The 13,521-nt window shown below is 40.5% G+C and overlaps 1 protein-coding gene across 1 annotated transcript; it reads left to right on the plus strand.

Annotated features, from left to right (window-relative positions):
* Positions 1-10,283: 10,283 nt before the first annotated feature.
* On the plus strand, positions 10,284-10,953 carry LOC145709818 (uncharacterized). Its single transcript, XM_081787520.1, has 2 exons — positions 10,284-10,410; positions 10,678-10,953. Exons 1-2 carry the CDS (start codon positions 10,291-10,293, stop codon positions 10,924-10,926), a joined length of 369 nt encoding a protein of 122 aa, XP_081643646.1. The 5' UTR covers positions 10,284-10,290; the 3' UTR covers positions 10,927-10,953.
* Positions 10,954-13,521: the final 2,568 nt, after the last annotated feature.

Genomic DNA, 13,521 nt, shown 5'->3' on the forward strand with positions numbered 1-13,521 from the left:
TTTTTATATGCATAAAACCACTACAAATGGTGACTGAGTCTTGAAACGAACCAAACTCCCCGAAGAATAAAAACAAACACCGCCGAGAGATTCTTACTAGAGAGCTGCTGCCTTTACACAGAGGGAAGATCCTGTTTCACAATGAAAATCATAGATAAGGAAAGAGCTAGAAAACTCATCGAAGAGCAATGGGTTCCACTTACCCTTGATGCAGAGATGATCGATGCAAATCTCAAAACTGAGCTCAGCGAGCTTGTAAAAAGATCCAAGTCTTGTCAAACAAACGGACCGAAATCCGTTGCGTCGACTTGGCACTGAAAAAGCGATCTTTATTTTCAAAAATCCATTGGTTGACTTTCTTTCCATGAATGAAACGCAGCAAAATGCAAATTCAGAAGAAGCGAAAAACTTCCTCGAATCTGAAAATGATGGATTGATTTTCGCAATTGAAAGAGTAAGATCAGCTAGTGGAATGACAGTGAAAAAGGAGGAGCCTCGACAAAATCAAACTGCACCCGAAAGCAACCAAACAATTTCAGAAGTGAGCAAGCTCGTTGATGCTGGAAAAATCTCAATGAACGAGCTGGAAGTTCTCCTTACAGCCTTTCGCGAACAAAATGCTCAGGATGATCGCGCGCAGAAGGAAGAGCTAGTTGAACCTAAGCCTCAACTTAGTGAAAACGAACTCACTGCTGACATCCTAAACATCCAGAAACTTGTTGACACGGGAAAAGTTTCTCCTGCAGAAATTCGACTTCTTGTTGGTGCCTTCCGAGAGCCAGATATCCGAATATCAAGTGTTCCTGAATCAAGAAAAGGTGTCACTAAGAAAACTTCGAAGTCCACTCCAATTAAAACACCAAATGTGAAGGTCAAAAGCCCGAAATTCGATTCAAGCCTTCCTGTTTCAGCATGGATTCGCAATATGGAAATCTACGGCCGAGTTTCTAATTTGGATGACGAGTCTCTTATCACAGTAGCTCTAAGCAGTTTGCTTTCCGAAGAGGAGGGAAGTCACATAATAGAATCCCTCACTAACGAAGAACTCTGCGACTGGAACTCCTTCAAAATGAGACTTCTTGAAACATTGGGAAAGACACGTGATCACTACAAGCACGAATTCGAGAACTACATGCGTGGCAGTGATTCTTTTGGAGTTTGCATGGCGAAGCTGTCCTCATACTACAAGCAAGGATATGATGTAACAGAGCTTCGACGAACAGATGAAGAACTATTGATTTCACGTTTCTGTCGAGCACAAGATGACAAACTGCAAGAGCTCCTCTTACGCGAAAAGGGATCACTCAACATGCAGAGCATAGTACGTCGAGCAAACGAACTTCAACGCAGTCTTCCAAAGGAGAAAGAAGTCAACTTTGCAATTCCTCAAGTTGCACTTCATGAGAATCTTGAGAAGAAAATCGAAAGCCTGACTGAAATTGTGCAAAAGATGATAAAAGCGGATTCTGACCGTAAGAAAAAGAATCAACCAGCAAAGAAACGTCCATCAATTGATCAGGAGAAAACCCAAGGTTACTGCATGAAATTTTTGAGAGATCAAAAATGCTCATATGGAACAAAATGCAAGTACATTCATGACCTTGAAAACGCGCCTGCTTCGGTTCAAGAATACGCGAAAAACTTATGACTAGGTCAAACAGAACTGTCATGTCCGAATTATCTTACTTGCCCGAAAAATCTCAAATTTATCAACGTGAAAATCAACGATCTTACCTACCCTGCTCTCGTGGACACAGCGTGTTCTCGAACATGTATAAACTCGTCTTTACCGTTTATTGGAAAAACAACAAAATCAACGCTTCAAGTCTACTGCGCAAACAACCAGATCATAACTCCTGATGTTCTTTCAACGCCGCTCTTTATGCAAATAAATAGTCAGGATGGTCCACTAATTCTGAGAACAAAGCCGCTTATCATCAAAAATCTCTGTTGCCCAATCATTCTTGGACTGGACCAGCTTCATGATCTACAAATCAGTGCAGATAACGATTTCATTCTCATCAATCAAAAAAGAATCAAGACTGTATATCCAAATCTCAACGAAAAAACAAAAGTTAATGTCAGTGCAATTGTAGAAATTGACGATGACGACAAAAACGAAAAAAAATCATTAAAAAAATTTCAAAAAATTCGAAGTCAAAAAGCCGCTCAAATCAACTTCAAACCGGAGATTGGCTCTTACGGACAGACTACCGAAGAACAAAAACAAAAACTTTTCGCGCTTAATTGTAAATATCGCCTTTCATATTCTATGGGTGATACTGATCTCGGTAAAATCCATGGATATCGATTCTCAATGCCTTTCCATGATGAGCAAGCAACAACTCATCAACCACCGCGCCCTATCGCAATTCATCTGCAACCAGTAGTTGATTCACAATTCGAAGTTTGGAAATCACTCGATGTAATTGGAGAAACGCAATCACCGAATAACGTGCCCCTACTGGTACTCAAAAAGGCCGATGGTACTTTTAGAGTCTCTGCTGATGCAAGAAACCTTAACAACCTTCTTATCAAAGACAGATATCCACTTCCAGCTATGCAGCAAATTTTCTACGAGATTGGAAAACGCCTATCTAACGAAAACTCGTGCTTTATATCAAATTTCGACTTGCACCGAGGTTACTGGCAACTACAAACACTTGAAAAAGATCGACCGAAATTGGCCTTCTCTCATAATAATAAACACTACGCAGCGCATAGAATGCTTTATGGAGTAGCAACCGGTCCAGCTGCATTTTCAAGATGTATGGCCAAAATCCTTGAGCACAGGAGTATATTGATCTATATTGACGATATCATCGCAGTGGATAACACTTTCGAAGAGCATTACAAAACAATCGAATTCATTCTAAAAAGCTGTCAAGAGCACGGAATGCTGCTCTCGCCAAAAAAGGTCTTCATGTGTAAATCAGAACTCAACTTTCTTGGACATACGATTTCAAAAGATGGTATTCGACCCACCGAAAAACACTTGGAAGTCATCAAAAATCTCAAACCACCGCAAAGCCGAAACGAAATCAAGCGATTGCTCGGTACAATAAACTTCAACCTCAAATTCGTGAAGGATGGCTCAGCAATTCTACAACCACTTTATGAGCTGACATCGAAAAACAGGGAATTCAAGTGGGAAGAAAAACATGAATCAGCATTCGAAACGATAAAGAAACTTTTGCTTGAACGACCATGCTTAGCTCACTATAAAGAAGGATCAGAACTGATTCTCGTAACTGACAGCTCTGGATCAAAAATTGGTGGCTGCTTGTATCAAAAAGAAGATGATCAACTGCATCCGATCGGATATTTCTCGAAAGCCCTTACAGGACCTGATCTGAGACGAAGCATGCGAGAAAAGGAACTTTTCGCACTGGGATTATCAATCAGCTTCTTCGAATTCTACTTGTTGAATACGACCTTTACCGCTGTAGTAGATCATAAAAGCCTACTATTCTTATTCAAAGAGCAAGGAGAACTAAAGAAAAATGATATTAAGAAGATGAATATCCTGAATTATCTTCTGCGCTTTGATTTCCGAATTCTACACTTTGATGGAAATTCACCGATCATGGCAACTGCTGACTGGCTAAGTCGTCTTCCTGAATACAAAAGCACTGAACTCGAAAAAGATGCTGAAACCTTCGATGGAATCCCAAATACTGTCCTGCTGCTTCATACAGTTGTCCCAGATAGCAAAAAGGAAGTCTTGCTTACGTTCAGCGATAGAATATTCGACGAAAAACAAATAAACGAGCTGCAAATGAAGTGCAAATTAACACGTAACCTGTTCGAAAAAGCAAGACGAAACTCAAAATCAAACTTTCAAATCAAGAAGAATGTCCTTTACAAAGATAATCGCCTGGTATTGCCTAACAATCTAAGCGACGAATTTTTGCAGTATTTACACTGTATCACCGGACACTGTGGATCAAAGCAACTGAACATTCTTTGCAGAAAGTTCTACATCCACCAAATTCAAAAGAAAACAAGTCAGCTTACTCGATTCTGCCCGACATGTATCCAGATAAAGCCAATGCCAAAGCTAAAACCATCAATGATTGAAAATCGCCGATTCGCAGAAACTCCATTTTCAAAAACGCATTTTGACCTTGTTGATTACAACAGGCCCGATGCCAATGGAAAAAGATACCTTCTAACAGCCATGGATTCATTAACTGGATTTCTGGATGGTATACCCTTAACTCGTAAGACTGATGAAGTTGTTGCAAAACAACTCCTCAATCTAATACTCACACACGGCATAACTGGTGATGCAATTACAGACAACGGAGCCGAGCTAAATGGACCACTTGTCACAGAAATCTTCAAACGTTTTGAAATCCGTCATACGACAACTACAGCTTATCGAAGCCAAAGTAATGGTCAACTCGAACGAGTTCACCGGGAAATACACATGAAGCTTAAAAGCTTGAATGCTTCAAATAAAAACTGGTCCTCAGCGTGGCCAATGAGCAAATACTTTGTCAACAATCTTCCAAAAAGAAATCTTGATGGACTTAGCGCAAATGAAGCCTACTATGGAAGAAGTTTTCACCCACCATTCCAGACAAATTTCGACGCAAAAGGCCATGGAAAACCTTGGATAAAATCAATTGAAAACTACTTCCGAGAACTTCACCCTTCGATTCTAGCGCACCAAATTGCAAAGCACCGCAAACTTTTCGCCGCCGACAAAAACAGCTGCCCTACCCTTAAAATTGGTCAAAAATGTATGATCTGGAAACCTGCTCTAGGCAAACTCAGCAGAGTTTGGCACGGTCCTTATACGATTCATAAACGAATTGCAAAGGATTCCTACATTGTGAAAAACGTGCATACAGGACGCGAATACAGAAGACACATAAATCTGATTCGGCCCTGCAAAATAATACAGCTGGACAAAAGCGACTATAATCAAAACGAGAGTATGAAAACCGACAAAGCAGAATCAACCGATGTAAAAATGTCAACCGTGACACAAACAGAAAACGATGATCTTCCAGCGAAAGAATCAATCAAACAAACGCAAAATTGTTTTGATAAGATTTTGTCAACCGAGACAATAATCGACAAAAATGAAAATTCTTGGTCAAACCGACTTCGACCGAGAAAGCAAATCTGAATATAAAGGGGGAGGAAGGGCCTCAACAACCCTTTTTGTAAAATCCACTTTCAAGCAAGAATAAGTGGTTGCCAAAGATGAAAGACCATAGGACGTCCGACTTGCCAAATTATCCAACTGTAGCTCATGAAGAAGGGACCTTCAACAAACAATGCAAATTCGTCAAAACCCTTTTGGATAACTCAATAAAACAAGTCAAATGTGGCCAGTCTTCGACTTTACCGCTGTTGCTGAATATACAGTTATTCAATTGGCCAAACGAATTTCTGTCATATCTGCGAAAATGTAACTGCCGAGCACGACTGTGGAAAACAAAATTGCTAGAATTCCAATTGGCATTAACAATTTGTGATAACGAAGAAAATTTCAGCGAAATCTTCAAATACAAAACATCGAAATAAAATCCGCGAAACGAAATCAAAACCGGGAAGGAAAAACCGAAAGCAAACAGATGAGCGCAGCGCAGCTCGTAAATCATAAGGGAGTAGCCATTGTGAAAGCGTCGAGCGAGGAGCACACACACCGAACCTCTCCCGTCGTTACGTCCCAACAGCAAAACCCTGACGGGGAAACCCCCCCTTCAAAATGTACCGACGAAAATTCAGAAAATGGAAAAACGTCAGCTTTTATTTAAAATATTTCAAAAAAAAAAGAGCTTATAACGAAGAAAAATGTCCGGCAGCCGATTTGGCATAATTGAAAATATACCGTATTTGCAAAGAGAAGACCCTAAACGAAGATATATTCAATTCTCACTTTCCTTCATCATTGGATTCAAAGTTAACCTTCATTGCCTCCGGAATGAACCCAAAACGCGCATTTTACGAGAGTATCTCATCAAAATTGAGGAAGCCCTGCTGAAGGTTGCCCAGAACAGAGAATTCACTTTTCTAGCGAGCAATCTACAAGTCCAAGGAGCCACTACGATTGAAGCCCTCCTCAACTGGTCTTATAAAGCACTCATCCTACGATTCTCTAACATAAATGAAGAGCAATCGAGAACGGAGATTATCAAGTCTTTCGAGACCGAATTCTATGGAAAAAGATCTCTGTGGAGCGCAATGGCGAATATCACTCCTTCGGAATTATCATCAATGACAACGAGAGCAGAAATCGTCTGCTATGACTATCTCAACTCATTGAATATTGGGAATTTCAAGCTTTGCGTTGCTCAAGGACCAATGCTTACAAACTCGACTTCTGAACAACAAAATAGGAATGCAGAGGAAGTTCAATCGACCTCAACCGCTTGTACCCGCGTAGACAACGTTTACTTCGACCAAGATCAACTCGACGATCAGTGGATAAATTTTATAGATGGAAACAACCTGAACGATCCGACTCCTGGCTTCACATCTGCATTCGAACAAAAAGCCAGGTCCAATCAGATGAATGATTTTCCAAAACGAGGATGTTTCTAAAAAGGAGGAGGAATATGTAGTAGTTTTACACTTATATAAAAACAAAAATTCTCTCTTGTTAAAGCGCCAAGCTGAAATACAAATCCGTCCGCGTGAAATATTCACCCGCGCGCACGAACGCTCTCGCCGCCGCGACGAGTACACTCACCGCCACTACAGCGCAAGTCACTCTACCCAGCACAGACTGCTAATTCAACTCAAACTACAAGTTACTCATCTCCATCTACACATAGCCCGCCAAAGAATACTTTTTATTCACCCTTACTTACAACTCGTTCGCGTGAACTAAAGCTCTATTCACGCGAACACAAGCACTATATAAGTAACCTGCTTCTGCCTTACACAACACACAACACGACACACTTTTATAAACTTCTAAAAACACCAATACACTTTTTATCAAGCTCACACCAACCGCCTTGTAGTTTTTATATGCATAAAACCACTACAGCTATCTCCCAGCAAAAATAAAACCTTTAAAAACAAGATAAAGGCCAAAACTAATTTTGAATATCAAAAAATAAGGGGGTAGCTATGCTGACTCAAGGAGAAAATACGTATATATCATACCACGAGTGAAATAATATTAGTCCGCATGTAGACGCCGACAATTGCAATCCAAAACGCGCATTTCGTCTGTCGATAATCCTTCTTCGTCCTTTTCGTTTGAAAGACCTTGCCGATAAAGTACGAGCCGAGAAGTAATGAGGTAATAATGAGTTCTGATTTTTCCGTGGCCCAGTGAACGCGGCCCTCGCAATCGCACTTGGGCCGGCCATCTTCTCGGTGGCTCTTTCCTTCGGCGAGGAATTGGAAGGAAACAAAGTTGCCAAAGAAGAGGTTGCTGCCAGTCAACTTTCCGCAAAACGCTGCCTCATCGTCTGGCACGCCTGATGCTACACACATGGGCGAGAATATCACTCCCAAAAGGTCCAGTGCGTCCAGTTCCGGGAGATTCAGTTTCTCGCCAACGAGCTCGTAGAAAAAGTCGAAGAGACTCTTTAAATGGGTCTTAAAAATTTTCAGACTGTCATTATTGAAATTCGGGCTTTCGATTTATCTAACCGAGAATATAGACTTTTGATTGGCTCATCCAAAAATTCCTCAATTTTATTGGCTGAAATGCGTTTCTTATTGGTTCAAAAAGAAATTTCGCGACCCTTTCTTGAAAAGCTCCAGCGTCGGAATTGTGCATAAAATCAACCCTGAAAGTCTCAAACAAGACGAAATAGCTCCACAAGCGCCGTCTAATAGTTCTTCAATCACTGGCTTTGGCGAAGATCTGGACTTGATTTTCCCTGGAAGATCAAGTCGCCGATTCTCTGGCAAGACGAAGTTGTTTATCAGCAGGTGGATGAAGACGCTCATCAAGAAGCACATGATCAAATTCTCGCTTTTGATCGTCATCTTTGCAAACATGATCAAATTCGACAAAAGAATGCTTCCGAACTCGCTGGAGAACTTGGCCAGTTTCTTGCAACTGTTCAAGTTCTCTATTCTTCGATCCTCTTCTTCCTCCAAGTTTGAAAACAAAAACGATTCAAGGAAGCATTGGCAATCGAGGAAGGAAATTCCAGATAACGCGGCAAGGGGCAGGGCGAAAAACTCGATCAGAAAGTTGAAAGTTCGAAAAGAATGAAACACTTTCAAAATCGCCGAAAACTAAAATGAGAGGAAAAATTGTTGAATACCAAAAATCGATCATTACCAAAATGTGCGTTGAAAAAACGGAGCACAAAAGCTCGATGCATCGCCCTCCATTCCACCATAAATCCACAAGCTTCCGGAATCAGCGTAGCTAATGATCTTTTCGAGAACCCAGCTGAGACTTTTGATGATCATCTTTCCCGTGATATGTCTTCGAAAGAATATTGAATCAAGTAAAGGATGTTTTCTATTTTACCTTTGGAAGAAAATCGCAGCGACGAGATTGAGTAAAAGTAAATTGATGATGTTTAGTGGACGGATGTTTTGAGGAAATTCTAAACTAGATAATGAGGCTAGAATATTCATGGCTAAACCAAGAGCTTAGCTTAGCTCAGCGAAATTTCTGAAAAATAAATAGGTAATTAAACTCTGGGCTCGGCAACTTGTGTAGGAAACCTGAGCCAAGGCTGAAAGAAGTTTAGTGAAAAGCCGCGTAGCGGCTTTTAGTTACAAAGCCGCGAAGCGGCTTCGCGAATTAAAAGATTGATCCAGTCTTCAGTTCGTAGCTTAGCTTGCTTAGCCTACAACATTAGTAATTATGGGCACCCTCTGAAAGTTCATCTTATGAACTCTTTAGTAGAGAAAGGCTGAGGAGATTGATTCGTATGATTTGACGTATTTCTTCCTTCCAAGAATCATGTTTTACCTGTCAGGAAGAAGAGCAAAATGAGGCATGTGAATATATTTGAAGATTGAAGAATGAAATTTTTGTCGATTGACAATTCTAGCGTCGCAATCAAATAGGCTGCGATGGCGATGAGAATGAGGTTGATGACTATTGAGAAGACGAAAAAGGCTTCCTTGAGGCTTCCACTGATTTTCGTCTTCAAAAAGCTAGAGGCGATAGTGACGAGCTTGATACAAAATAAAAGGCCGGGGAAATAGGAAACTCTTCGATATGCTAGAAACAGAAACGACGCCCCGACTAAGCAGAGGAAGAGTGCTTTGCCGATGATGACCAGTTGTGTTGGCGACTTAAGGGGGTAGGCGTTGATAATAGGGTTGTCTTGGAGACTTTTTTCTTCCTAAATTAACTCAGGGACACCATTATTTTGCTTACAAAAATTTACTGTGGACCTTTCTTATAGACTCTAATATAGGGATTTTATCAATTCTGGACGAATTCTAGAGCAGAAATCTTCTTCAAAAGAGCAGATTTTATCCAATAAAGGAACTATTTTATTATTTTTTGCTTTTAAATATTTCAAATTTCGGAAGTTTGATTGAAAAAATAAGGGTATCACTTCGTTAATTCTCGGAGAAAATTGTCCTCGAAGATTAGCATTATCGACGCTTACCCCCTTTAGGATGATATTACGGGGCATTGCTGTGCACTTGTCTTGAACGCTGGAAATGGCTCTCATGATTCTTCCAATTGGAGTTGGTTCCGTCGGATAATCGAATGACTGTGACTCCCAGGGCGTTGGAACGCCAGGAAGGGCTGTTCCGTTTTGCTGGAGAACAAGATCGTACGGCGAGGTCGACGGATTTTCGATGAAAATCGAGTCATCTCCGTTCTCCTCTTCTTCTTGGAGAGTATTTTGAGTTTCCTCGCTCATGATACTTTGAAGAATTTGCTGAGCGGAGTAGCAACTTGCATCAAAGTAGCGCGCAGTTCTCTATTCTGTTCTTTTTCTTCAAATTTAATTCAAATTCTAGCCGAGAAATTATCATATGATGTGATGCGGATCGAAGCACTGGGACCTCCCTCGTGATCTATTGATTTCTGACAGCTTCGTTTTAGATAAAGCAAGCAACTACCATCTTGGACTCAAAGTCACGTAGATACACATTCTACTACGAAGGCTGGCAGCTTCCCGAATCTTCTGAAAATACAGTAGCTGGCCAGATAGTTTCGTAAAGTTTTGTTTCCTTAATCTGTTCTCGATCCTTTTGTGCTCATAAATACTCATCTGGTGCGTCGATGTTCATTTCAAAATCGTTCACTTGAGAGATAAGTGGTGAGATAAATCTTCGACTTTACATATTTCTCACAAAATAAATCTTCAGGGAGCGTCAAAAATGAAGCTGTTTGATATTCTTCTTTCTGCTACTGCTACTGTCGGAGTACAGGCGATGGATCAGCCTGCTGGGGGTGAAACTAGTGTCATCATGATCAATATGAATACAGCCAATATTCAGGTAATACCGGGAATTAGGGACTGGGAACTCTAAAGGGGGGACCGGGGGCCAAGCCCACTGGTTTAGGCCTTAGGTGGGTGGGGGTCCCGGGGCCGTTGCCCTCTGGGTTAGGTTTAGGGTTAGGGGCTGCTCGAATGATAACCCCCTACTACCGGTAATACAGTACAAAGGGCACGAAAGCAATTTTATTAGCGCCAAGAATTATTTTTTTGGTAGAAAAAAAGAGTCCTATTTTGGTTACTTTTGGTCCTAATTTCCGACTTTCAGATGAACATGGGCGACTTTTCCGGCTCCAGTGTGCCTGGACAAGAAGGCGAATCCACCCAAGTGAGCTGGATCGAAGGCCTGAGTAACGCGGACCGAGATACTCTTACTGAACTTCTGGCCAACGAGGAAGTCAACGCTGGGATGAAACTGCTCGTTGAGAAGCTGCCGGGTTTTTCGAGCTTCTACGACGCCCTCTATCCGGAAGAAACTGCTACTGAAGCGACTGGCACTGGAGGAATGGGCAAATGAAGACTTCGATGTGGGTTATTATGTCAATCTTCGAATAAACTCTTTGAAGAGAAAAGACTGTTGTCAAATTTCTTATCATAAAAATTTGCTGAAATTGATAATTTTTTATTTTATTTTTTCTTTTTCCCTTCTTGATGTGGCTCTTTCTTACTTGAATAAAGCCGATTTCAGCAGTTACATCTTTTTCTAAGAAGAAAAGCACTTGAAAAATTGTAAAACTCGTCAAAAAAGAAGATTAAAAACAGAGTGCTTGTTACGAGTTGAACCGTCTCTGGAACGTGCCCCACTCGAATTGACAAGCTTCTACTTTCGGGGCGGGCATACTTCGAATTCATTATACAACTGCGCCAGGACGGATTTGGGGGGAAGAAACGATAACTTTGCTAAAAAGTTCATTTGCCAAAAAATTAATTTTGAGAATTAAGTGTTTTGAAATTAAGTGAACTTTCATCTAGGCTCGGCAACCTGTGTAGAAAACCTGAGTCAGGGTCCAAAAATAAAAAATGAAAAGCCGCTTCGCAAAAATTTAAAAATAGATTAGATACAGTAAAATATGCGAGGCGGCTTTTTATTAAAGATTTTTTAGACCCTGACTCAGGTTTTCTACGCAGGTTGCCGTGCCGAGATATTCATGCGACATGAACTTTTTTTTGCCCGAATAGTAAGGTCCGGTGTGTTATGTTAGTAGTGCCAACTTCAAGGTCAATTTCTGTGGCTTTTTCTTTTCGATAGGTACAAATGGTAAATACATTTTTGTTGATTTTGATCTGAGCTATTCAAAAAATGATTAAAGAATTTAAAAAAGGGCATTCTTCATCACTACAGGGGTCGGCAATTTTTGTGACATTTTTTACATAGTTCAGTTTTGAGGATTATATGCGACTTTAAAGAATTTGAAATATTTAGTTTCTTAAAAAATTAAGAACTAATTTCTTCGGCGGGGAAAATAATGTATTTTGACTATAAGCGCGCGAATTAAAAAAACCCTTAAATGTTATGAGATAAAACAGATGCACATCCTTGCTTGCGAATTGGGATCACGTGGCTTAAAATGTGTGTATACTGAAAACATAGGGAGATAAAAGCTTATTTTGGAGTAGATATCAGAAAAGAAGATGCTGCTTTTCGATTTCATTTGCAATAGCGATATCCTAATTTTTCTCTTTCATAAGACGTCTACTAGACAGTCTAAGTCAAAAAGACGAGATTGGTCTAAAAATACGCCAAAATTTTGGGATGGTGTCTGGAACCGACAAAAAATTTCGACAAATTTTGCGCGGAAATTTTCAACCAATCAGAAGCCTGGATTCAGCTCACCGGCCAATCAGCAGCCGAGTAGCCGCCCACGCAAAATTTGTCGAAATTTTTTGTCGGCTCCAGACACCATCCCAAAATTTTGGGAAAATTGTCACAGTCTAGTCACTAGACTAAGAAAAACTTAAAAATCTGAAAATAACTAATTATTGTTTAGCCAAAATCATCGCATAAATTCTTATTTTTTCGATTTACAGTCGACTCTGGCAATTACGAGTAGCAGAATTACGAGTATTTTGACAAAAACCCGCCAATTTTGAAAACAAGGGATCATCGACCGAAAATAATTTTTTTCGAAAAAATTGAGAATGCTTGATTTTAATCATTAACCCGCTAACAGGGTGGTCGATTTTGCCTACGCTTTTGCCTGTCTGTGATTGAGTGAAAACATGGATCCGGGCATGCGATTGGCAACTCATTTCCACGCGTGGCCGTGAGACGGCCACGCGCCTGTTACCGGGTTAAATCTTTGGCTTAAGAGTCTCCGGCTCTTCAGATGGTTTTAAAGCAGCTTTAACAGATTGAAAATTTGCATTATTTTTTTTATGAAAGTCTCTGAATATTATTTTAATTTTTCGTTGACAAAAAACTTTCCAAAGGGGTACGGTGGTAGCTTAGAGCCTTAGCTCTCTCCTGAAAAAAATTAAGGGTTTCCCTCAGCTTAAATCCCTGAAAAAGCTTGATCCTATCAACCTGATCTTTAACGGCCTGTAAGCTTGATTCTATCAACCTGATCTTTAACGGCATATATTTCATTGAGGAGGTAGAACTAGATTTTTTGAACAACCGTGATTTTCGGGATCATCATAAGGGAAGCGGTTGTATTCGAGTGTTAAATTCGAGTTCCAATTAAATTAAGGGTGTAAATAAGATAGCTTCGGAGAAATACTAACTTCAAGGAGGCCCATTTTCGCAATTCTTGATGGAGGGTCTTTAAAAATGAAATCGAGAGAAAATCGAGCCAAATTTTCCAACTCGGAGAATTACGAGTATTTCACGAAATTCCCGACAAAAAAAGGCTCGTAATTGCCAGAGTCGACTGTAACTCATCGTTTAGTCTTAACTAGACTAAGACTACTGTCAGTAGCCTCATTAAGCCAGTTAAGGCTTAGATTAAGAACCTTACAGGGCTTGGAAAACCTCACGATAGCGAGAAGTTCAAATTTGAACCTTCTTATCCCGAATTCTTGCCGCTGCCTTACCCGCGTGGTGGACATAGGCACGTGGGATGAGAACCTTGCGCCAGATGCAAAACACGGGCGCCGCCCCGTACTCAGCGCC

Source organism: Oikopleura dioica, chromosome XSR (genome assembly GCF_907165135.1).
Source record: "Oikopleura dioica chromosome XSR, OKI2018_I68_1.0, whole genome shotgun sequence".
In the NCBI taxonomy this organism is placed as follows: domain Eukaryota; kingdom Metazoa; phylum Chordata; class Appendicularia; order Copelata; family Oikopleuridae; genus Oikopleura; species Oikopleura dioica.

Coding starts and splice junctions, on each gene's coding strand:
- LOC145709818 (XM_081787520.1), top strand. CDS start 10,291: ATGAAGCTGTTTGATATTCTTCTTTCTGCTACTGCTACTGTCGGAGTA. Junction 10,411..10,677: donor TGAATACAGCCAATATTCAG/GTAATACCGGGA, acceptor TCCGACTTTCAG/ATGAACATGGGCGACTTTTC.